The sequence below is a fragment of the Phyllobates terribilis genome, unplaced genomic scaffold, assembly GCF_046119375.1.
Source record: "Phyllobates terribilis strain yellow unplaced genomic scaffold, ASM4611937v1 Scaffold_1__5_contigs__length_1240528914, whole genome shotgun sequence".
NCBI lineage: Eukaryota > Metazoa > Chordata > Amphibia > Anura > Dendrobatidae > Phyllobates > Phyllobates terribilis.
Window position 1 is genome coordinate 957,568,288 of NW_027362761.1, and position 25,058 is coordinate 957,593,345.

A 25,058-nucleotide genomic window follows, 5' to 3' on the forward strand; every position below is an offset into this window, starting at 1 on the left:
TGACATGTCACGTGATAAATCAGGTGGGGGCGCGCCTTCTAAACTGCCCGGGGCCCTTGCTACTCTTAATCCACCCCTGAGCACAAGCGATCGGATGATCGCAGCTTCATGTCTCCTAAGTGGACTATGTAGCAAAAATCACAATCTCGTCTGAATGGTGTTCATAGTAGATTCACAATGACGGGGGTCTTCTGCAGAAACTCTTCATTTCAGGGTGGAAAGGCGAGTGCCAGCAGGGTCAGGCAGCTGATGACAATTTGAATATCCCATCATGCACTGGGATTAAGTGAATCGTCATAAGAGGTGGGTAATATAGACAGAACCCTAAGATGCAGTACAGAGTGAATGGGAGGGAATTTTACCGCGACTTAAATGACAAAAGTTAATTGTTTTTAAAGCTTTATTAATTGAAATGTACTTTTGGGTTTCGGACTAACCCTTTAAGTCACCAGTCTGGGAGCACACACTTTTAGGCAGACGCAGCCCCCTTTTCTGATCTGGAAATGAATTTGCATGGCCTGTATGATAGAATGTGGGGCTGGCGGCTGCACAGCAATCTGCTCCCATGTGTCGTGGAGGCTGGCAGTAATATTTACACTCGGCAGGGACGTAGAGTATATAGTGTGAGCCGCCCTTCACTTCCGTCCTCTGACACCACCGCGCAGGTCACCATCTCCCTATCCACTGCCGCTTCCTGCAGGCCGTACACAGGAGACAGGCGGGAGATACACGGCGATCACGTGACCGCTGAAGAACACGTGACGTACTAGGACCAGCTCCATTGTATTCACGGCTCTGCCTCCTCACACCCGCCCTTCTCCGCTCTCTGCTAAACACCTTCGCGTCTTTTTTAAGATTGTCCTTTGCCTCGGCCCGTCGTGTGGGAGGAGCCCCAGACGCGGGAGGTACGTCCGTGCTTACTGGTCGGAGCGGAGGATTCCGGTACAGTATGGCGTCCTCAGTGTGTGGTGGCTCATGTGACTGTGTAGGATGCGTGGAATAGTTGCCCTATGTACAATAGTGAGCAGGAGCGTGCAGTGTCTGTTACCGCTGCGGGCTCATCCTGCCGCACACGTGTGAATACTGTTTCCCCTGTTGCGATTCTGTCCTCACTTTTATGTGTCTGGATGTGTAAATGCAATAATAGTCCTCATTTTATAAAACAGCCAGAAACCAATCAGAGCTCAGCACTCATCTCTACCGAGCCGTCCTAGAAATGAAAGCTGAGCCTTGATTTGTTACATGAGGATCAATGTCTTCTATAATGTGGTGACAGCACTGTCCATGCAGACTGGCGTGACTAATGGCGCACACTATAATGTGCTATACAGGTGCCTGTCGTCCTACAGGAGACTTGGCCCAACAACTTGTACCTACAGAATGGATCTCACCATTCAATGTAATTATTTTTATAGCAATGCGGGCTGCTTGGTGCGGTAAAGAGCTCCGTGCCCCTTTCTGCCCCCTCAGTCAGCATGCCCCGCAGGGCCGGCTCCAGGTTTTTCTGGGCCCCGGGCGAAAGAGTCTCAGTGGGCCCTTTTAACACATACACGATTCATGATGCACAGATACGGCGGAGAAATAAATATATAATATATATATATATTTATATTTATTTATTACACATGGCCCAGCCTGCCCCCTCATCCTTCACATGCGCACACACGGTACGCAGACATATGCGCGCACACACGGTACGCAGACATATGTACACATACAGACATACACATAGATAAAACAGACAAATATATATACACTGACATTCACATACATGCACTCACACAGATCCATTACTAATATTTTTAATATGGGGATTGGGGAAGCCTCACTCACCTGTCCCCGGTCCTATGTCCTGTCCAGCAGCTCCTCGGGTATGGGGCAGTGCAGGGCCCCCGGCGTGTCACAGACTTCATGGCCCTGGAACATCAGAGGGGCCCACTTGCGGTCGGGTCCGGGCCCCTCCCGCCCATCTGTGCAGGACCTCCGCTCCGACGGTGTTTGATTGCCGGCACTCCCCCAGACATGGCCGTGCGCTGTCCGGCTGTGTCTGCTAGTAATGACGCGGCAGGAGCGACACACAAGCACAATTAAAGGTGCAGTGCCGTCGACCCTGCCGTGTCATTACTAGCAGACACAGCCGGACAGCGCGCGGCCATGTCTGGGGGAAGTGCCGGCAATCAAGCAGCGCCTGCGTCCCTGAACAGGTGCCGAGGAAGCGGCCAGGGCCCCGACAGTGAGTGGGCGGGTGGGTGTGTGGGCCCGGCCCCGACAGTGAATGGGCGGGTGGGTGTGTGGGCCCGGGCCCCGACAGTGAGTGGGCGGCTCGGCCCCTCTGATTTTCCAGGGCCCCGGCACTTGCCCGGGTACGCCGGGTGCTGACGCCGGCCCTGATGCCCCGCACCTCCCTTTAGTCTTGACAGCACTTGTTTGCCCAAAGTGAATGTTGCTGGAGGTGAATCCCAGCCCTGCACATAAGGAGGACAGCTTCTGCCATCATCTACCATGAAGATCCCAGGATGAGAAGTAATGTGGCATTATGTGTAGCCGGAAGCCCACCCCATGCTTTTATTAGTCACACAGTGTGAAGGCGCAGGGATGAGCGCCAGTACTGACGTGTGCATGCAGTCCCTGGCTCGGTGTGTGCAGTGTGGCGCTCTCATTTACATATAAAACAAAACAATTTGTCTGAAAAATTAAAGAAATGAGCCCTATACTGCAGGTATGATCTTTATAGGGGCTAAGTCCTCTCTAGGACCATACAAGTAGTTTAAATTCAGTTTTGGGGGTGACTTTCCCTTTAACCCCTTAATAACATCTGACGTACTAATACGCGTCTGTGCCCTGGGACTTAAGAGCCAGACCCGTATTAGTACGTCATCGCGATCGCGCGCGCACACAGGCTGTGCGGGCGCGATCGCCGCCGGGTGTCAGCTGATTGTCACAGCTGACACCCGGTACTATGTGCAGGGAGCGGTCCTGCACCGCTCCCAGCACATTAACCCCCGCGATGCCGCGATCGAAGTCGGGGCAAGGGGAGGTGATCGGCGATACTCACCTTCTCTTCCGGCTTCCAGCGCAGTCTGCAAAGGCTTCCCGGGTGTTGCCATGACGACCCGATGTCGTCATGACAACATCCGGGTCACCAGAGAGCAGGAAGATTGCTTGGACATGCGCAGTGCATCTCCAAGAAATCTTCACACTGTGCACTTCTGACAGCCTTCATGGCATAGGGATGGTGCTCCATTCCTGTGCCATGCAGGCGATCAGAAAAAAAAAAGTGAAAGTCCCAGAGTGGGACAAAGTAATAAAGTGTATAAACTGTGTGAAAGTGGAAAAAAAAAAAAAAAAAAAAATGCAAAAATATTATAAAAAAATAAAAAAAATAATACACCAAAAATAAAAATATAATGTACCCATCAATAAATATTATTATAAAAAAAATAAAAAAAAACAATAAAAGTACACATATTTGGTATCGCCGCGTCCGGAACAACCTGACCTATAAAACTGTCCCACTACTTAACCCCTTCAGTGAACACAGTAAAAAAAAAAAAAAAAAAAAAACGAAGCAAAAAACAATGCTTTATCACCATACCGCCAAACAAAAAGTGGAATAACAAGCGATCAAAAAGACGCATATAAATAAAAATGATACCGCTGAAAACGTCATCTCGTCCCGCAAAAAACAAGCCGCCATACAGCTCCATCAGCTGAAAAATAAAAGTTATAGCTCTCAGAATAAAGCGATACTAAAAAATATTTTTTTCTATAAAATAGCTTTTATTGTGTATAAGCGCCAAAACATAGAAAAATGATACAAATGTGGTACCGCTGTAAACGTACTGACCCGAAGAATAAAGCTACCTCATCAATTTTACCACACGCGGAACAGAATTAAAAAAAAAAAAAAAAAAAAACAATTCCTGAATTGTTGGTTTTTGTTTATTCTGCCTCCCAAAAATCGGAATAGAAAGCGATCAAAAAATGTCACGTGCCTGAAAATGGCACCAATAACAACGTCAAGTCATCCCGCAAAAAACGAGCCGTCACATGACTGTCTGCCAAAATCTGGAAAAATTATAGCTCTCAAAATATGGCGATGCAAAAACTAGATTTTACAAAAAATGCGTCTTTTTGTGTGTGACAGCTGTCAGTCATAAAAACCCCATATGATTCTGGCATTGCTGTAATCACACCGACCCGAAGAATAAAGTCGTCTAATCACTTATACCGCACAAGGAACGGCGTCAAAAATAAACTCTTGGGTTAGGATTGGGCTAGGTTTGGGGCTAGGGTTGTGCTGGGGCTAGGGTTGTGCTGGGGCTAGGGTTGTGCTGGGGCTAGGGTTGTGCTGGGGCTAGGGTTGTGCTGGGGCTAGGGTTGTGCTGGGGCTAGGGTTGTGCTGGGGCTAGGGTTGTGCTGGGGCTAGGGTTGTGCTGGGGTTAGGGTTGTGCTAGGGTTAGGGTTGTGCTAGGGTTAGGGTTGTGCTAGGGCTAGGGCTGGGGTTGGGATTTTTTTCAAAAGTAAGAAAAAAAGATGACGATATGGCGACTAGTGTTGAGAGCAAGTGCTCGCTACTTGAGTTTGCATCGGGTGCTCTGGTATGCATTGAGTATCGTGGGTATTTGAGTGACATGCTCGAGTCTCTGCCCCATATGCTTCGCGGCCAAAAAATTTTACGGGGATTGCCTGCCATGCACGAGCGATCCCCGCATGTTTTTTTTTGGGTGTCTAATAACCGTGAAACATGCGGAGCAGGGACTCGAGCATGTCACTCGAGCACACGCTGTACATGGTGCATACCTGAGTACCCGATGCAAACTCAAGTAGCGAGCACTTGCGCTCAAGAATAATGACAACTTATTCAATATGATGACCTAATGTAAACAAATTCTGTGCCGTACCTCTGGGTTCAAAATGTTCACTATACACCTTAATAAAATCCTTGAGGGGTAGCTCCACTGTTTAGGCTCTCCAAACGCGACATGGTGTCCGCTAACAAATTGAATGGAAAATCGGCTCAAATTGTTAGCGGACGCCATGTTGCGTTTAGAGAGTCCCTGTGTGCCCAAACATTGGAGCTCCCCCACAAGTGACCCCATTTTGGAAACTAGACCCCCCAAGGCACCTATCTAGATGCATAGTGAGCACTTGGAACCCCTAGGTGCTTCACAAATTGATTCGTAAAAATGAAAAAGTGTTTTTTTTTTCACTTTTTCATTATTACGAATCAATTTGTGAAGCACCTGGGGGTTCCAAGTGCTCACTATGCATCTAGAAAGGTGCCTTGGGGGGTCTAGTTTCCAAAATGGGGTCACTTGTGGGGGAGCTCCAAAGTTTGGGCACAGAGGGGCTCTCCAAACGCAATGTGGTGTCCGCTAACAATTTGAGCCGATTTTCCATTCAATTTGTTAGCGGATACCATGTTGCATTTAGAGAGTCCCTGTGTGCCCAAACATTGGAGCTCCCCCACAAGTGACCCCATTTTGGAAACTAGACCCCCCAAGGCACCTATCTAGATGCATAGTGAGCACTTGGAACCCCTAGGTGCTTCACAAATTGATTCGTAAAAATGAAAAAGTGTTTTTTTTTTTCACTTTTTCATTATTACGAATCAATTTGTGAAGCACCTGGGGGTTCCAAGTGCTCACTATGCATCTAGAAAGGTGCCTTGGGGGGTCTAGTTTCCAAAATGGGGTCACTTGTGGGGGAGCTCCAAAGTTTGGGCACACAGGGGCTCTCTAAACGCAACATGGTGTCCGCTAATTATTCAAGCAAATTTTACAATCAAAAAGTCAAATGGTGCTCCTTCCCTTCCGAGCCCTACAGTGCGCCCAAACAGTGTTTTTTCCCCAAATATTGGGTATCTGCGTGCACAGGGGAAATTGCACAACAAATTTTGCGGTCTATTTTTTCTTGTTACCCCTGTGAAAATAAAAAAAATTGGGTCTAAAGTAACATTTTTGTGAAAAAAGTTAAATGTTCATTTTTTTCTTCCACATTCAAAAAATTCCTATGAAGCACCTGAAGGGTTAATAAAGTTCTTGAATGTGGTTTTGAGCACCTTGAGGGGTGCAGTTTTTAGAATGGTGTCACTTTTGGGTATTTTCTGTCATAAAGACCTCTCAAAGTGACTTCAAATGTGATGTGGTCCCTAAAAAAATGGTTTTGTAAATTTTGTTGGAAAAATGAGAAATCGCTGATCAACTTTTAACCCTTATAGCTCCCTAACAAAAAAAAATTTTGATTCCAAAATTGTGCTGATGTAAAGTAGACATGTGGGAAATGTTATTTATTAACTCTTTTGTGTGACATATCGCTCTGATTTCAGGGCTTAAAAATTCAAATTTTGAAAATTGCAAAATTTTCAAAATTTTCGCCAAATTTCCGTTTTTTTCACAAATAAACGCAAGTGATATCGAAGAAATTTTTCCACAATCATGAAGTACAATATGTCACGAAAAAACAATCTCAGAATCAGGGGGATCCGTTGAAGCGTTCCAGAGTAATTACCTCATAAAGTGACAGTGGTCAGAATTGTAAAAATTGGCCCGGTCATTAACGTGCAAACCACCCGCGGGGCTTAAGGGGTTAAAGGGAATCTGTTATCTGATCCATGCTGCCTGAATGATCATCAGCATGAATCACACTGGTGGCATTTTAGAGAAAGCGTACTTTGAAAAACCGGCCAGGGACTCTGTGTCTTGGCTTACTAGCCTGCGGCAGGTTTTCAGTGGTTTCTGAGCATACCCCCAATGTTTCCCTAGACAGGTTTCTCCCTATGTGTGTATATGTCATGGGGGGAGGGTGGGAGAGTCGCCAGGGCCTCAGTCTAGTATAGATGAGCCATTGTCTGGATGTTCCCAGGTAATTCAATTTGCCGTGACATTGTTTTCCACGAATTGAATGTTCCTGATTAAGATCAGCATAATAAATATAAGATATAGAAAATAAAAAAACAAACAATTCTTATACTTGCCCCTCCGCTCTTCACTATCTCCCCATCAGCTTAATGCAAATAAACTTCTATATGTAACTAATTGGCGTAAGACCAATCAACAGTATATGGGATATACACGCAGCACGCAATGTATCCACTGCTCATTCTACTTAAGAAATCTACAAGAAATCAGTTCCATTCATCTGAAAGGCTAAATAAACTACTTTCAGATGAATAGAAGAGATTTTCAGTTGCAGAAATTTCTGCATCAGTTCTACCTTGTGTACGTAAACCATTAAAGGGATTCTCCAGTATAACGCCCACATTACGTGGTGGCCGGCACCAGAGTTATTGCATCGGCGGATGTGTGCACGGCAGTAGGCATTGTGCAGGCGTACTAATATACCTGTCAGTCATGTACACCTCCTGGCTGACACATTATCAGCTCCTCCCTATGTCAAAATGAGACTCATGAGAACCTTTTGAAAGTCTTAAAGAATCACTCCCATCAAACTTTTTATCCTCTTATAATATATTGGAATCCTCATATTATATGGCACTGTGTACTTACAATTGCTCATTTTGATTTCCTCTCTCTTTTCCATTAGGTCTATGCCATCATGTGATTAAAAACTGACTCGCTTAATCCTTCTAAGCTCTATGTAGAAACAGGAGGTCCATTTCTCTGTATGAGTCATAAGTCACTGCAAAAGTCCCTGGCAGGGGGAGGAGGGAGCAGCTGGGTCAGGAGTTGAAGAGGGGAATGATAAATGCAGGGACATGAGACTTCCTGTTTCTACATAGAGCAGAGAAGAATTAGCTGGGCAGAAAGGCAAATGAGCAATTGTAAGTACACAGTGCTGTATAATATGATGACTGCACTATATTAAGAGGTTAAAAACTTTGATGGGAGGAGGAGTGCTTTTTTAACGTTGAGCAATGGAGGCACTGCATCTCGTAGTGAAGAGAAATTGAAGTGACTGGCTTATCCTTAGGAATGATTGGATTTAAAGAAGCTTTGTTGGAAAATATTTTAACTTTTGGCACAATTGTAATCCACATCCATAGTAGTGCCCCTAAATGGGCTATCTGGGGAGTCAAATTTAATTCATCCGTTTTTAAGCACTGCACAGAACACTAGAGGTGTTTAGAGACCCCTCTAGTAAACACGTGATGAAATCAGAACAGAAATGATGCGAACAAAAACTTTGGGTCATTCTGCGTTTGTTTTTTCCATTACACTGTTTTTATTGATTACTGGATCCATTATAAACAGACATGCACATACCAGTAAGGGTATGTGCACACGATGCAGAAATGAAGCAGAAAATTTCTGCATAATTTCTGCATCTCCCTGGCAGAAAAAACGCATGCAGATTGTGCATGCGGTTTTCCTGCAGAATACATGCATATTCACATGCATTTCTGCATGCAGATTGACAAGCGCTTTCCAGGCGATTTTAGCATCACTTGGAAAGTGCTTGACAACTAGGTCACACTATATAAATCCATGCAAACAGCATGGATTTACAGTTATATGAAAAAGTTTGGGCACCCCTATTAATCTTAAACTTAATGTTTTATAAAAATTGGTGTTTTTGCAACAGCCATTTCAGTTTGATATATGTAATAACTGTTGGACACAGTAATGTTTCTGCCTTGAAATGAGGTTTATTGTACTAACAGAAAATGTGCAATCTGCATTCAAACAAAATTTGACAGGTGCATAAGTATGGGCACCCTTATCATTTTCTTGTTTTAAATACTCCTACCTACTTTTTACTGACTTACTAAAGCACTTGTTTTGGTTTTGTAACCTCATTGAGCTTTGAACTTCAGAGCCAGGTGTATGCAATCATGAGAAAAGCTACTTAAAGTGGCCACTTGCAAGTTGTTCTCCTGTTTGAATCTCCTCTGAAGAGTGGCATCATGGGCTCCTCAAAACAACTGTCAAATGATCTGAAAACAAAGATTATTCAACATAGTTGTTCAGGGGAAGGATACAAAAAGCTGTCTCAGAGATTTAACCTATCAGTTTCCACTGTGAGGAACATAGTAAGGAAATGGAAGAACACAGGGACAGTTCTTGCTAAGGCCAGAAGCGGCAGGCCAAGAAAAACATCAGAGAGGCAGAGAAGAAGAATGATGAGATCAGTCAAGGACAATCCTCAGACCACCTCCAGGGAGCTGCAGCATCAACTTGCTGCAGATGGTGTCACTGTGCATCGGTCAACTATACAACGCACTTTGCACAAGGAGAAGCTGTATGGGAGAGTGATGCGAAAGAAGCAGTTTCTGCAAGCACGCCACAAACAGAGTCGGCTGATGTATGCAAAAGCACATTTGGAGAAGCCAACTTCTTCTTGGAAGAAGGTCCTGTGGACTGATGAAACCAAGATTGAGTTGTTTGGTCATACAAAAAGGCGTTATGCATGGCGGCAAAAAAACACAGCATTCCAAGAAAAACACTTGCTACCCACAGTAAAATTTGGTGGAGGTTCCATCATGCTTTGGGGCTGTGTGGCCAATGCCGGCACCAGGAATCTTGTTAAAGTTGAAGGATGCATGGATTCCACTCAGTATCAGCAGATTCTTGACAACCATGTTCAAGAATCAGTGATAAAGTTGAAGTTACGCAGGGGATGGATCTTTAAGCAAGACAATGATCCAAAACACCGCTCCAAATCTACTCAGGCATTCATGCAGAGGAACAATTACAATGTTCTGGAATGGCCATCCCAGTCCCCAGACCTGAATATCATTGAACATCTGTGGGATCATTTGAAGAGGGCTGTCCATGCTCGGAGACCATCAAACTTAACTGAACTGGAATTGTTTTGTAAAGAGGAATGGTCAAAAATACCTTCATTCAGGATCCAGGAACTCATTAAAAGCTACAGGAAGCGACTAGAGGCTGTTATTTTTGCAAAAGGAGGATCTACTACATATTAATGTCACTTTTCTGGTGAGGTGCCCATACTTATGCACCTGTCAAATTTTGCTTGAATGCAGATTGCACATTTTCTGTTAGTACAATAAACCTCATTTCAAGGCAGAAACATTACTGTGTCCAACAGTTATTACACATATCAAACTGAAATAGCTGTTGCAAAAACACCAATTTTTATAAAACAATAAGCTTAAGATTAATAGGGGTGCCCAAACTTTTTCATATAACTGTATATAGTGTGACCCGAGAGAGTGTATATACTTACCTCCGATGGCCCGCGCTGTCCTGCTTTACACTCCGTTCTCCCGGCTGCCGGCAACTTTGAATTGAAAGACCTGCCGACGTCAGCGTCACGTGACCCGTCACATGACTCGGACGTCAGCGCAGGTCCTTCAACTCACTGCAAGTGCCGGGAACCAAGCAGGAGCGCTGCGCGGGCCGACAGATGGTAAGTATATATATATTTTTTATTTTATTCTTGTTTTACAGCTTTTTTAATGGTACCTGGGTGTGGATGAGACTCTCCTCTCCTCCACACCCGGGTACCATCCGCACATTAGAACGCGCCAATAACGCAAGTACAGATGCAGTTTTGCGGAATTGGCGCATTCTAATGCAAGTTAATGGCGGCGAAAACGCCACGTTTACGCAAAATTAATTGACATGCTGCGGATTTTTGAGCGCAGCGTTTACGCTGCGGAAAAATCCGCATCATGGGCACAGCACATGCGGATTTCAATTGGGGAACATTGCTGCCCTTCTACCATGCATTTTTCATGCTTTTCCGCGGCGTTTACGCAACTGCAAAAACGCCGCGGAAGCGCATTAAATATGCATCGTGTGAACTCAGCCTAACCGTGATGGAGGCCGTCCTGAAGGACACACACTCTGATTGGTTTGTAAGGGTCAAATCATTGTACAGGCAGAATGCACCTATGTACATAAACCTTGCTAAACACATAGTCTGTGAGTGAAAAACTAAACCATGATTGCATCTTTGTCTTGTTTAGAAAAAAAAATCAGAATGAGTTTGAGAAAACAAACCCCAAGTGACTTTTTGAAGCAAATTATTGGACGACCAGTAGTTGTGAAGCTGAACTCCGGCGTTGACTATCGAGGTAACAATATGATGGCCATGATGTTGTTCCCATAAACTGTGAGTCACAGCGGAGAGCCAGTAACAAGCAACCATCCTTGCTATGGTGGTCCCAGTATGTCTATGTAGTGCGTGGACTGATGTATAGTTAAAGGGGTTGTTCACTTTTTTTTTTTTTCAATGACTGTGTTCAGCACATGATTTTGTGACATTAATATATATTAATTACTCTCCTGTACTTCTGCCGGACAGCAAAGGTCTGTCTATAAAATGGCTGCTGCTGATGGAGAAGCCTGTGAGCAGACCAATTCAATTAAAGCTTTATCGTGTGTAGTGCTTTTCTTAATTTGAGGAGATTGATGGGACAGCTTTGGTCACATGCTCCTCCATACGCAGCCATCTTGCTGGGAAGTCATGCCTCTATGATAGCAGCTCATTCGCCTTTACTGTTTCTAGGTAAATGGTTTCCTCTCTGATTACTCAATTTTTATTTTGGCTGTTGCAAAAAATTAAGGGGATGATGGTAATCATTATTAGGAGTCTGATGCTGTTTATCCTTTGTAGTCGAAAATAACAATGATTTCAGAGAATAATATTCTTTTTATTTATATAGCGCCAACATATTCTGCGGCGTTTTACAATTCACACAATTTTCAGACGTTCTCCTCACTGTCCCCATTGGGGCTCACAATCTACATTTACTATCTGTCTTTGGAGTGTGGGAGGAAACCAGTAAACCCAGAGGAAACCCACGCAAACATGGGGAGAACATGCAGATGTTGTCCTTGGTGGGATTTGAACCCAAGACCCCAGCGCTGCAAGGCTGCAGTGTTAACCACTGAGCCACCGTGCTGCCGTAGAGGAGAATCAGTGGCTGTAGGTCCAGAGGTGACTGAGGCCTATCCCCGAGCCCTGAAGGCTCGCCCACATACATATGACATAAATATGGCTGTTGCAAAAATAGCATGTTTTGAGAAATTATTGGGAGTTATCTATGCTAAAATCATTATTCGGAGCCTAATACGAAGCACATGGAACATTATACTGGTAAATGCTGCTGATCGTTCCCTAGATGGTGTATACCCACATGCAATGTTTGTGGCATCTTTTTCCTATTCTATGTAGTAAAAAAAAACCTGATGCTTCACAGATTTGTTGTACATGGGTGACCAGGAAAAAATGTTGTGAGGTTTGCCTCTTTTGACTTTCAATTTTGTAAAGTGATATGTTATCTATGCAATACTGATATTGTTACAGTAGCTTGTAATAACCGTAATCAGGCACTCTGCACATAAACTTATACAAATGTCTGTCCTATTTGCAGGCGTTTTGGCATGCTTAGATGGATACATGAACATTGCTTTAGAACAGACAGAAGAGTATGTTAATGGCCAGCTCAAGAACAAATACGGAGATGCCTTTATCCGAGGAAATAATGGTAAGTAATGCCTCACTTGTTTGTTTTTTTTCAAACGTTACCTTAATTTAAAAATGGATACAAACGGAGTATGACCTTCCGAGCCCTATTCCTCTTTAAATTACCACAATTAAATACAACTCCTCTTGTCATTTTTGTGGTTCCTCTTATTGTTTCTCCTGGTGATTGTAACCATTTCCCTTGTCAATAGTGTTTATCCTTACACCCTGATCTAGGTGCTCTGAAATTGTTAATTTAAAGGGGTTATCCAGTCCAAATTGATAAGACTTATGAATCCCCCCCCGCCCCAGTGCACACACTGTACAGTGGCTTGCAAAAGTATTCAACCCCCTTGGCATTTTTCATGTTTTGCTACCTCACAACCTGGAATTTTACAGTTGTCTTTTTTTAGCTTTAAGGTTTGCATCAGTTTATGTAAAGACCATGCCTATAACTATGAACATTTGGTCTTCTTTTCTTTTTTTTTTTTTTTTTTCTGTGTCGCAAACCGCAAATAGGACAAAATAACTGAAAACTTCAGTGTGCATAACTATTCACCACTCTCCCAAAGTCAGTACTTTGCAGAGCCGCCTTTTGCTGCAATTACAGCTGCAAGTCACTTTGTATGACTATGAGCTTTCCACATCTTTTCCACTAGGTTTTTTTTTGTTCATTCTTCAAGTGAGATTGCTATTCACCAGAGGAAACAATCTTCAAGTCTAACCACAGATTCTCAATTGGATTAAAGGGAATCTGTCACCACTTTGGAGTTATCAGACCTCTACTATGGCCATACAGGGTATAGAAAAGTAAATCTATACATAACTGTATGGCCCATAGTAGAGGTTTGATTGCAGAGAAAAGCTCTTTAATCAATTCTATTTTGTACAGGCGCAATCCCCGCCTATATGCTTAACTATCATATCCCCCCCTCCCCGTCACAGGGCCCTGTGACGTGCACTGTGCTCCGTGACTTAAATGAGCCTTATAATTTTTTATGTGTAAGTTAAGTTAATCTTTTACCAGGTCTTCCATCATGATAGCCCGACAGTAGATAGTCCTACTTGTCCTCTAAGGACTGGAAACACAAGAAGTTAAAAGCCACCCCCCTCCACCTCAGCGAAGTTACCTGTGTTCCAGGGGGGTTGGGGGAGAGGGCTGATCTCTCCCCTTACCCCTGTGAAGACTCTCTACACTGATGCCCCACTGGGTGGGGGTCCCCCAGCCATGTCGGTTGAAGCAAAGGGAGCTCCCAATTCTGCCGCTTCCCTCCGTAAAGTGCTCTCGGCTCCACGCCAAGCTGTTTGCTGCCAACTTCTGGTTCCGGCCTGCGCATGCATTCCAGAGGTGGAACGCGCTTCCGGGGGAGGCTTCAGTTTTTCCTGGAGGGTTGGCAATCCATAACGAACAACCAGTGGATTTTACGCACCATAGGAGAAGGTTTCAAAATAGACTTTTCCCATCCTCCCCCACACAATTACCAGCCTACCCGTCCACAATCAATCTCTGCCTCAGAAAGGCTCTGACAGGACATAGTAGTCCTTTTATAGAGCTAGGTGCAGTCAAACCAGTTCCTTCCTCAGAATTAGGCCAGGGTCATTATTTCTCCCTTTTCTCCGTAAAAAAGCCCTCAGGCAAACATCGTACTATCATAAACCTAAACCTCTAAATCAGTGGGTAAAATACAAGGGGTTCAAAATGGAGACAGTGAGATCCAGCATCCCATTAATAGCGAAAGACTCAGTAATGTGCACCTTGGACTTAAAGGATGCATATTACCATGTACCCATCCATCCCAGTCATCAACAATTCCTGATGTTTGCTCTGGAAAGGCACAATATAATCCATCCTCCATTCACATGTCTACCATTCGGTTTGTCTTCGGCTCCTCAAATTGTCACGAAGATAATGACGGAGGTAGCGGCCTTCCTAAAAAGACGCGGTACAATCAATTCCATACCTGAACAATATCCTCCTAGTGGCCGAGTCAATTGCTCTGCTAGTTCAACAGGACAAGGCTATCAAAACCCTAGAGATCCTAGTGTGGTGTGTCAACTGGGAAAAATCAGACCTCCAACCCGACACCAAAAAAATGTTCCAAGGAGTTCTTCTAGAATCGCGTCATCATATTTCTTCCCTCCCTCTTATAACATAGGAGGATATCAGAGTAAGAGTCTTGAATTTCCATAAAAGAAACTGTCAATCAGGTACGCCATGAGGGTCTTAGGCCTAATGACGTCTTGCATCTCAAACGTAAGGTGGGCTTAGGCTCGCTCAAGAACATTAGAGAGCAATCCTGTCAATCTGGAACAGACAAGAGTGTCCGTAGAACTAAAATCTCCCTATCATGATGCACATCCCGGACAAATCTTAAAAAGGGATTAACATGGATCCTCTCACCCTTTGTTCAGATTACTACAGATGCCAGCCAGACAGGCTGGGGAGCAGATCTAGGGTCTGATATCTTCAGGACACATGGTCTCCCGAGATACCGAGAAGATCGTCCAATTACAAAGAGTTAAGTCTGGGAATCGATCCAGCAGTGCCAGGATCTGATCAGGGGATGTCATGTAAAGATTTTCTCGGACAACCGTCTCCTACTTGTGCAAACAAGGAGGCCCGAAGGGCAGACTCCTGCAAATCTTCCAAAGGGCAGAGAGCAATGTTCTTTCCATTTCAGCAGTCCATCTCAAAGGATCCGAAAACAGGATAGCAGATTTTCTCAGCAGAGAAAAAAATCTGGTCCTCCGAATGGGAACTAAACCCAGAAGTCTTTCAGTTGATAGTCCAGAGGTGGGGCATACCCAACATAGACTTATTCGCAACTAGAAAGCACGTGAAACTGCAAAGGTTTTTTCCATGAACCCAAAGGACAACCCAGAGGGAGTGGACTCTTTATTTCAGCCCTGGGGAACAGATCTATTGTATGCATTTCCACCAATTCCACTTATCTCAAGAGTCCTGAGAAAGGTCCAGGAAGATCGAGCAACTATAATCTTAGTGTCCTGCTATTGGCCAAAGAGGAATGGGTTCCCGCTGTTACACCGCATGTCGTTGGAGCATCCATTCAGTCTTCCTGACAGACAGAATCCCTGGGTCCTCTGTTGCATCAGGATGTCTATTTTCCTTTTACTGGCAGCATGGATCCTGGAAGGCAGATCCTAAGTACCAAAGGCCTCTCAGATCGGGTAATAACTTTGCAGGCTAGTAGAAAGCCGATAACCTCAGCAGTATATTCCAGAATATGGAAACAATTTTGTGCTTATGCAGGGAAAGCAGTTCTGGAGTCTACTTGCCCGGATATCCCTAAGGTCTTGGAATTCCTCCAGCAAGGGTTTGAAAAAGGGTTAAGACCAAGCATTAAAGGTACAGACCTCTGCCCTAAGTGCCTTTTTGGACTACTCCCTGGTACACCACCCGTAGATATCAAGATTCACTAGAGCAGTTACTCGCCTAAGACCAAAAATCAAACCATGTTCCACCATGGGACCTAAATTTGGTGCTAGGAGCCCTATGTAAGCCTCCCTTTGAGCCCCTAGAAAAGGCGGGTATTAGGCTACTCTCTATGAAAGCATCATTTTTAATGGCAGTCACCACCCTGAAGCGAGTGGGCGACATCCAGGAGCTATCAGTGTTAGATCTCTGGGAACTCTGCAGCTCCTTCAGGGTTACCTTTTTGGTCTCTGTGCTGCCTCTCTGATTAATGCCCTCCTTGCCCGGGCTGAGAGTTTTGGTGGGTGGCACTCTTGGCAGGTTTGTTGTGATATCATGTTCTTTGCATTTGATGGTAATGGATTTGATGGTGCTCCGAGGGATCATCAGAGATTGGGATGTTTTTTGGGTTTTTTTCTAACCCAACCTTGACTTGTACTTCTCAACAACTTTGTCCCTGACTTGTTTGGAGATCTCCTTGGTCTTCATGGTGTTGTTTGGTTAGTGGTGCCTCTTGCTTAATGGTGTTGCAGCCTCTGTGGTCTTTCAGAAAAGGTGTGTGTCTATACTGATAGACCATGTGACACTTAGATTGCACACAGGTGGACTTTCTTTCAATAAGCATGTGACTTATGCAGGTAATTGCTTGCACCAGAAATTTTTAGGCTGAGTTCACACGATGCGTTTTTCATGCGTTTCCGCGGCGTTTTTGCAGCTGCGTAAATGCCGCGGAAACGCATGAAAAACGCATGGTAGAAGGGCAGCAATGTTCCCCAATGGAAATCCGCATGTGCTGTGCCCATGATGCGGATTTTTCCGCAGCGTAAACGCTGCGGTCAAAAATCCGCAGCATGTCAATTAATTTTGCGGAAACGCTGCTCTTTTGCCGCCATTGACTTGCATTAGACCGCATGTAATCCGCATCACTGTATATGTTGATGCGCTTTTCATGCGGTCTAATGTGCGGATGGTACCCGGGTGTGGATGAGGGGACTCTCATCCAGACCCAGGTACCATTAAAAAAAAAAAGAATAAAATAAAAAATATATATATATATATTCTCACCTTCTGACGGCCCGCGCTGCGTCCTGCCGGCTTCCCGCGCACTTTGCGGTTGAATGAAGGACCTTCGCTGACGTCAGAGTCATGTGACGGGTCACGTGACGCTGACGTCGGAAGGTCCTACAGTCTTCACTGCCGGCAGCCGGGACCGATTAAGCAGGACACCGGGGGCCATCAGAGGGTAAAGTATATATTTATTTTTTGACATCACACACTATATAAATCCATGCCGGCTGCATGGATTTATATAGTGTGAAGTTGACAAGCACTTTCCAAGTGATGCTAAAATCGCTTGGGAAGCGCTTGTCAACCCGCATGCGGAAATGAAAGTGAAGACCGCTTCATTTCCGCATGTCCCTGGCAGGAAACCGCATGTACAATCCGCATGCGTTTTTTCCTGCCAGAGAGATGCAGAAACGCTCAGGAAAAAATCCTGAGCATTTCTGCAGCGTGTGCACATACCCTTAGGGACTTCATTGCTAAAGGGGTGAATACATATGGCAATTTTTAATTTATTTGATCTTATAAGTTTAATTTCTGCCTATATTTTTCTCACTTCACTAACTTGGACTATATTTAGTGCTGATGCATGACACATAAATGGGTTTACAATATTATTTAAACACAGGATGTAATGTAACAAAATGGGTGAATACTTTCGCAAGCCACTGTATGTATGCATTACATATACTCCCGGCAAGGGCCCGTCTAGTGGGTGCAGCCTCGCGGCTGCCCAGTGAGCGTGGCTGAGTAGAGGGCACTATACAAGTGTATGGAAGCGAGGCTGCACCCACTGACCGGGAGTATGTATAACGTATACGCAACCTCTGGTCCCGGGTCAGAAACAGACGAATCCCTGCAGCGCACAGTGTGTGTGCTGGGGGAAAATTCATAAGTCTACAGTCAGTGACTGCAGACTTGTCGATTTGGACTGGACAACCCCATTTAAGGGAAATAGAAGTATTTACAGACATATCACAAGAGGTTTAAAAGTGGTCATTAAAAGGGTTCTCCTACTACCTGTATTTATTGCCCACATTTATCAGGTGGTAAATGTATGATCGCTGGGACCACTGTTAATCATACGTTTAATCCCTTTACGACGTATAGATACGTCATAGGTCGCCTCCCTGTGATGTGGGCTCTGGCACTGAGCTCGCATATTTTCAGGTACATGACAGCTGATTTGATCAGCTGTCATGTGCCCCTAACAGCCTCTGGTGGAATCGCAAACCACCAGCGACTGTTAACATGTTAAATACTGCTGTCAGTCTCTGACAGCAGCATGTAACTTGTCAGAAACCCACGACCATCTGCGCCCCTGTCACATGATTGCTTGGCGTCGATGGGTTGGCATGACAGCCAGGGGTCTGCAAAAGACCCCCCCCCCCATTCCTGTCATTGCAGATCTCCTATGGACGTCGAATGTCATACGACAGAAAACAAGCTTTTACAGCTTTGTTTACAGAAAAATTGTAATTGTATGACAAGGCAAAAATATATACAACCCCAATCGCAAAAAAAGTTCTGACACTATATAAAGGAAACAAGAATGCAATGATTTGGAAATTCTTAAAGCCATATTTTGTTCACAACAGAACATATAATACATATCAGAAGGTGAAAGTTAAGACCGATTTCATTTGTAAAAAATAACTCATTTAGCAACTGATGGCAGCAACACTTCTCAAAGTTGGGACAGGGTTAACAAAAGGTTAGAAAAGTGGGTTACGCATGGTCACGTGTGTGTGTGTGTATATAGATAGATAGATGTTGGAGAGGCAGAGTCTCACAGAAGCAAAAGATGGTGAGAGGTTCACCAATCTGTGAATGACTGTCAAAAAATTGTGGAACTATTTTAGAAAAAAATGTTTCTCAATGTAAAATTGCTGGCTTTCATAAAAGTATCATAAGACCCCCAGCTGTCATGGAAACCCACCTTCGCCCCACGATCATGTCATGGGCATGCTTACGGGTGCAGGTAATGACATGCCTCCCCTGCTGGCACGTGTTAAATACCCCTGTCAATCTCACAGCAGAAGTTAACAGCTGTGGGCAGGGCTTCGCTCCACCTGCGGCTGTTGAAGGCAGAGGATGGCTAAGTAAATCGGCCATCATCTATCGGGACAGATGCGGGCTTGGCTTGCGAGCCTGCATCAGTCAGGGACCCAACATATGATTTGCCTGTATGTCATGTAGGAAAGGGTTAAAAACAGACATGATTTGGCTCCAGAATGATTCCTGAAATTTTGTTTACATATTTTGCTGTGGAATCCACATATGCAAGTAGAAGCTTCGTCATGTAAAGAAGTTGTATATCAACACAATCCAGAAACGCTGCCATTTTCTCTGGGCCAAAGCTCATTTAAAATTGACCGAGGCAAAAATGGAAAACTGTTCTGTTCTGATGAATCAAAATATGAAATTCTTTATGGAAGTCACAGACGCAGTGTCCTGCGGAGTCAGCAGGAGAGGGACCATCCAGCTTTCTATTAGTGCACAGTCCAAAAGCCTGCAACATATACATATACAGTTGTGTATACAATACGGCTATAAGATTTCCAAATCATTGTTTTCTTAACATTCTCCCCATCTCAAATTTTTTGGGAATTTGGGATGTACATTTTAAAATATTGCTATGTGGTAAGGGAACAGAAAAACTTCTTGTCCAACAATAAAAAAAAAAAAAAAATTGTTTAACGTAAAGATAAGAACTTAGTATAGCCGTAATTGTGCTGAACCACAGAATAAATTTAATTTTATACTATTCTGAACACTGTTAAAAACAAAACCCAAAAAATTGATGGCACAATTATGAAATATACTGCCCTAAATGGTGCTAGAACAGAAATCTTCTCATAGCAAATGCAGTTATTTTTGGGTAATTTGTACCATTTCCTGTTATGTATGCTTCTACTACTAATGCGATTTATTTTTCTCTTCTTTATAGTGTTGTATATAAGTACGCAGAAGAGAAGAATGTGAATTTGCCCATATGTATAATTCTTTTTTATTTAGTTTTATATGGTGAGCTAGCTTTCTATTTTGAAAGATAAGTATTCAGGTAGTTTATCTATGAAATGACTGTTAAAATGTGGAAGAAACAATTTTTCTTTTTAGTTTAGAAAAATCCTCTTTTGTGAACCTTTTTTTTTTTTTTTTAATGCGTTCATTACACAGTGAAATAAACCAATTATGAGAAGTATGTGTTTTCTTTGTATCTTGCTGTTATGAAATATTCATGGCATGTTGAAATTGTGCATTGATACAGAAATTGCAACTATTTTGGAATCAGAGGATTATATTACTTTTGTATGCAATGAAGAGAATGTAGGAATTTTTTTTTTTCACATTTACTATGAATGTGTTCTGGTTTTGAGAAAATCCTTTAGTGAAAGGGAACCTGTCATGTCTTATCTACTATGTAAACTGCCCCTATTGCAGCGTTAGTGATGCAATGTGCATCACTAACACGCTTTTTTCATTAAAATTGGTGCTAATATGAGTCTATAACAGTTTATACACTTATATCCTACCTGCTCCTTCAGTCATAGGGGTGTGACCCGCACATTCAGTCAGGGCTGGCGCCGCCCACGCATTTGAATTTTGCAAGCGCAGTATGACATGGCCAGGTGGCTCCCCGCGTGTGCGCTGTGACGAGCGGCTCCGGCCGCACACAGTGAAGCTGGGAACTACACAGCGCACGCGCGGGGAGCCGCGACTGGCCATGTCATACTTACATAAGCGCTCGTTGGGAGCAAAATTCAAATGCGTGGGCGGCGCCAGCCCTGACTGAATGTGCGGATCACTCCCATATGACTGAACGAGCAGGTAGGATATAAGTGTATAAAATGTTATAGACTCATGATATTAGCACCAATTTTAATGAAAAAAGTGTGTTCGTGATGCACATCGCATCACTAACAACGCAATGGGGGCAGTTTACATAGTAGATGGGACATGACAGATTCCCTTGAAAGCTGTAACTTCTAGTAGGATATAAAGACAACTCTTGGGGTAAAAAGTTAACTTTCCCTTCGTAGAAGAATCATGCTTTTTGTTGAGCACAAGATAGAGCTACATTTCAACAGTAAAAGCTGTGAAGCCCACAAGCCTTTGCTTGCACAAGGAGCCAAATATTTAGTGTGTGTATGCATGCATACATGGTGCAGACAAGGAGTGGAGCAATTGCTCGTAAAAACTTTTTTAGTTTCCTAACACACTGGATAAGTTATTTTATTTTTAGAACACCATTGATTCCATGGTGCTGTACATGTGAAAATATAAATTACAATGAGCAAAATAGCAGTGGCAGACTAGTACAGAGGGGGAGAAGAAACTGCCTTTGTGGAGCTAGTCTACAGGGTAATGGGAAAGGTGACAGTAGGTTGTGTGGGGGGGGGGGGGGGGTTGTGGTAGCTCCCGTGGTGGTAGTTGTAAGATTACAGTTGGGGGTGGGTGGGAAGGGGTGGCATTGCAAGCTGTTGGCTTTCTTCAAGAGATGGGTTTTCAATCTCTGCCTGAAGGTCCAGAATGTGGGAGACACAGAATCCCAGAAGATGGGAGTGGGGGGGGGGGGGTACTCCAGGAGAAGTCTTGGAGGTGATTAGGTCCTGTGAGAAGCGGAGAGTACGTGTGGGATGATATTGGGAGATTAGTTCGGAAACATGGAGACAGATTATGAACAGCCTTGTAGGTTAGTGTTAGGTTATTAGTTTAAAATTGATCCATTGGGAAATTTCGAGCCAATGATAAAATTTTCACAGTGGAGAAGCGGAGGAATAACGAGGGTAGAAATGGATTAATCGGGCTGCAGAGTTAAAGGGAATGTGCCATCCTAAAAAAAAAAAATGTAAAGTTCAACAATTGAAAAAATGTAAAGTATTAATGTGTTTAAAAAATATATTTTATTAATGGTATAAAATATGAAAAGTAATTTAAAAAGCTTTAATATTTTCCATTTTAAACACTAGGGGGAGCATCTGTTGACATTTCCCATGAAATCCTAGTGTACTGTTAGCTCACATTACGACTGCTGTAAAAGTGTGTAGGATCGGTGCTTGTGTGATATCACTCTCCCCCCTCCCATTCTGGGCATTTGTAAAAGGATAAGGGAGGATGAAGTTTAGGATCACAGTGCAGAGCCATTTGGTTGGCAACTACACAGTGATACTGACATGTGGACAGTCACCGAGGACGGCTGGCAGCGCTGATTCTGTTGGTGCTGCTTGCCATATGCGCTGTTATACAGACTGTATCACATGCTGTGATTAGATATGTGGACTGTATTACTCGCTGGGATTAGATGCATGGCTCAGCAGCATCTATTGCACAGGATGGGATTAGATATGCTGACTGTATCATACACTCTGAGGATCTAGTGTATCACACCGCAAGGGATTGTGTGACCCCCCCCCCCACCCCCCCACACTCCATCCACTTCTATGGGAACAATGGTGTCATGTGTATACGCTGAGATTAGCTACGGGAACTGTATCACGCACTGGGATTGGATACGCAGAGTCTCTTGCTCGGAGATTGAGTTCAGTCTGTCTTACACCTGATTGGATACACAGTGTATTGTGTGCTGGGATTAGATGCATTCTTCTGGGTTGTATCACACATCATGGGCATTGGATACATGGTTCTGGGTTGTATCACATTATATACATTAGAGACACGGCTCTGGTATGTCAGGGTAAGCCTCCTTCAGATGTCTAACACAGTGACGTCTGAATGAGACTTGCCTTGATGTAGCAGAGCTTCAGTGTTCAGAGCACAGCAGCTTGATGATTAAACTGCTGTTCTTTGAACACTACAGTTACGGTGAGTGGTCAACAGCAGCCTGGTATTGTACTACTGTCAGGCTGCTGAACACCGCTCACTTGCCGCCGATCCAATCATCATCCCGGCACCTCGTGTCGCCGCTTGCACTGAGTACTGTGAGTGGTGACAGGGAGATTGGAGACCACAGCTAAAATTAAAGATGGCACCTGGCTGTGACCTGGACAGCCCAGAGGGCGTGCCTCGGTCACAGCTGGAGACAGCTACTATGCAGGAGATTTGATCAGTCTATGCCCAGTAGCTTCTGTATTTGAGGTGTGTAAGTGTCGGGCTCACACTTGCACAACAGCAAATAAAAATGGCAGCCCCTAGTTGCTGCAGAGAAAACAAAACAATCCAGTGCATTTAATTTTGCATTAAAAATAATTGATTATATAATTGTTAATATAAAATTGGGTAAAAGACAATTAGTTTGGTTTTAGGAAGCGTGATAAGGAGGATATGGCTTATAGACACCCTGAGGTTCTGGACAGCAGAGACGTAGATTTGAGTTATCATTGTATAGGTAATACTGGAAGCTCTGGGACTTTGCATTGTCCCAGACCAAAGGTCCTGGGACAAAGTTTTGAGGTACACCAATAGAGAGGGTGGGGATGAGGAAGTAGTGTGGGAATAGAGGCTAAATGTGTGGACAGTGATCTCATAGATTATAAGCTTGTGAGCTGGGCCCTCACTCCTCTTGGTATCTGATTTGTGATTACAGAATAACAATGTCTTATTGTCTGTACAAGTCACCTTTAAAATGTAAAGTGCTGAGGAATATGTTGGTGCTATAGAAATAAAATTTATTTATTATGTATGAGGAGATCCAGGAGAGGTCAAGGTCTTTGATGCCAATACAGGAGAGGATCTGTACTAGGAGGAAGTGATCGACCGTGTCAAAGGCAGAGGACAGGTAAAGCAGTCAGAGTACAGAATATTGTCTGTTAGCTTTGGCTGGAAGTAAGTTGTTGGTAATTTTGGTTAGAGCAGTTTCATTGGAGTGGCGGAGACAGACTCTGGATTGTAGGTTCTCAAAGAGTGAGTTGTGTGGGAGGAAAGTTCAATGTGCACAATCTGTCCGAGGAGTTTGGAGGCAAATGGGAGTGATTTGGGGCGATGGCTAGACGTAGAGTTTGGGTTGAGCGATGGCATCTTTAGGATAGGTGTGATTGTTGCTTGTAGGAAAGTGGAAAACCCCAGAGGATAATGATCTAATTATTCCAAATATGTCTTCACTAGTAAAGCATACTGCTGTCAATAAACACTAAACTATGGAGGGCACCATCCAAATCAAAAAGGGGATCAACATGCTGCACACCACATAAATACACGTGAAAAAGGGGAAAAGAGGTGTGCTATGAAGCAGTGATCACCCAGCAATACTTCAATAAATTATCAAACGTTATAATAAGTGACAATAAATTTTATTACAAATATAAATACATACAAACAACGTCAAAAAACCCAAATAGCTAAAACACAAGTAAAATCAATATAGTGGGGTTACCGACTAATTTGAAGCCCACCTGCTCCAAAAAAAAACATCCCTAGTTACAACAGAACAAGCAGTACCATAATACAACAAGTGCCAGTATTATCCCTGGTGATCAATATCGTACACATGCAAATTAGTTATGACTGCCTGACATTAGCATTCAAGGAGGTGTACTATAGTCCAGAAAGATGAAGAGGGAAATATGTGCCTACTACAGCAGAGTATATATTGAAAAATACAAAGAGTCTCAAACATAAATGAAGCCCATATAGAATATCTGAGCTGACAAATACTATATACTCACATACCACAAAAAGTACTATTCAGGGTATAAATAAATACAAAACCCTTTCATGCTGTAAGTATCCCTCCTGCACATAATAGCGCTACGATCAATCACCTCCCTGAGCACAAAATCCTATGCTGGGATGAAGCAGGCGGGCATTCAGTGCCCAACGTGTGTCGCCACTACACGTGGCTTCATCAGGGGTCTATAGGGCACAGGTAAGATGACGCTGTTATATATAATCAAGAACCTAATTACCATTTCAGCAGCTGATATGCGGCCACTCCAAACCATACATTGCAGGAACATGGCGTGACCCCCAACCTGGAAGTGCTATGCATTGCACATGTGCTGGAGAGCATACAGGAAGTGAGGGGGAGGATCGCATCCTCCCCATGGTAACCCAGACGATGCAGCTGGTAACCCAAACGCTGCAGCTTGTGCATAGATGCACATTGCACAAAGCAGGTGGGCTTCAAATTAGTGGGTAACCCCACTATATTGATTTTACTTGTGTTTTAGCTATTTGGGTTTTTTGACGTTGTTTGTATGTA

At 43.8% G+C, this 25,058-nt stretch overlaps 1 protein-coding gene across 2 annotated transcripts; it reads left to right on the plus strand.

Moving 5' to 3' along the window:
• The first annotated feature begins 711 nt into the window (after positions 1-711).
• LSM6 (LSM6 homolog, U6 small nuclear RNA and mRNA degradation associated) lies at positions 712-20,095 on the plus strand. 2 transcript variants are annotated; one of them, XM_073655936.1, is made up of 4 exons: positions 712-905; positions 10,901-11,008; positions 12,311-12,424; positions 19,848-20,095. In XM_073655936.1, the coding sequence occupies exons 2-4, from the start codon at positions 10,915-10,917 to the stop codon at positions 19,880-19,882; spliced, it is 243 nt and encodes an 80-aa protein (XP_073512037.1). In that variant the 5' UTR covers positions 712-905; positions 10,901-10,914; the 3' UTR covers positions 19,883-20,095. The 2 variants fall into 2 exon arrangements, with proteins under 2 accessions (XP_073512037.1, XP_073512028.1); XM_073655927.1 differs by having other exon boundaries at positions 717-942; positions 19,848-20,093.
• Positions 20,096-25,058: the final 4,963 nt, after the last annotated feature.

Bases quoted from the DNA above. Each gene is read 5' to 3' on its own strand.
- LSM6 (XM_073655936.1), top strand. From the start codon at position 10,915: ATGAGTTTGAGAAAACAAACCCCAAGTGACTTTTTGAAGCAAATTATT. The intron at 11,009-12,310 runs GTAACAATATGA...TCCTATTTGCAG, and splicing joins CTCCGGCGTTGACTATCGAG to GCGTTTTGGCATGCTTAGAT. The intron at 12,425-19,847 runs GTAAGTAATGCC...TCTTCTTTATAG, and splicing joins CTTTATCCGAGGAAATAATG to TGTTGTATATAAGTACGCAG.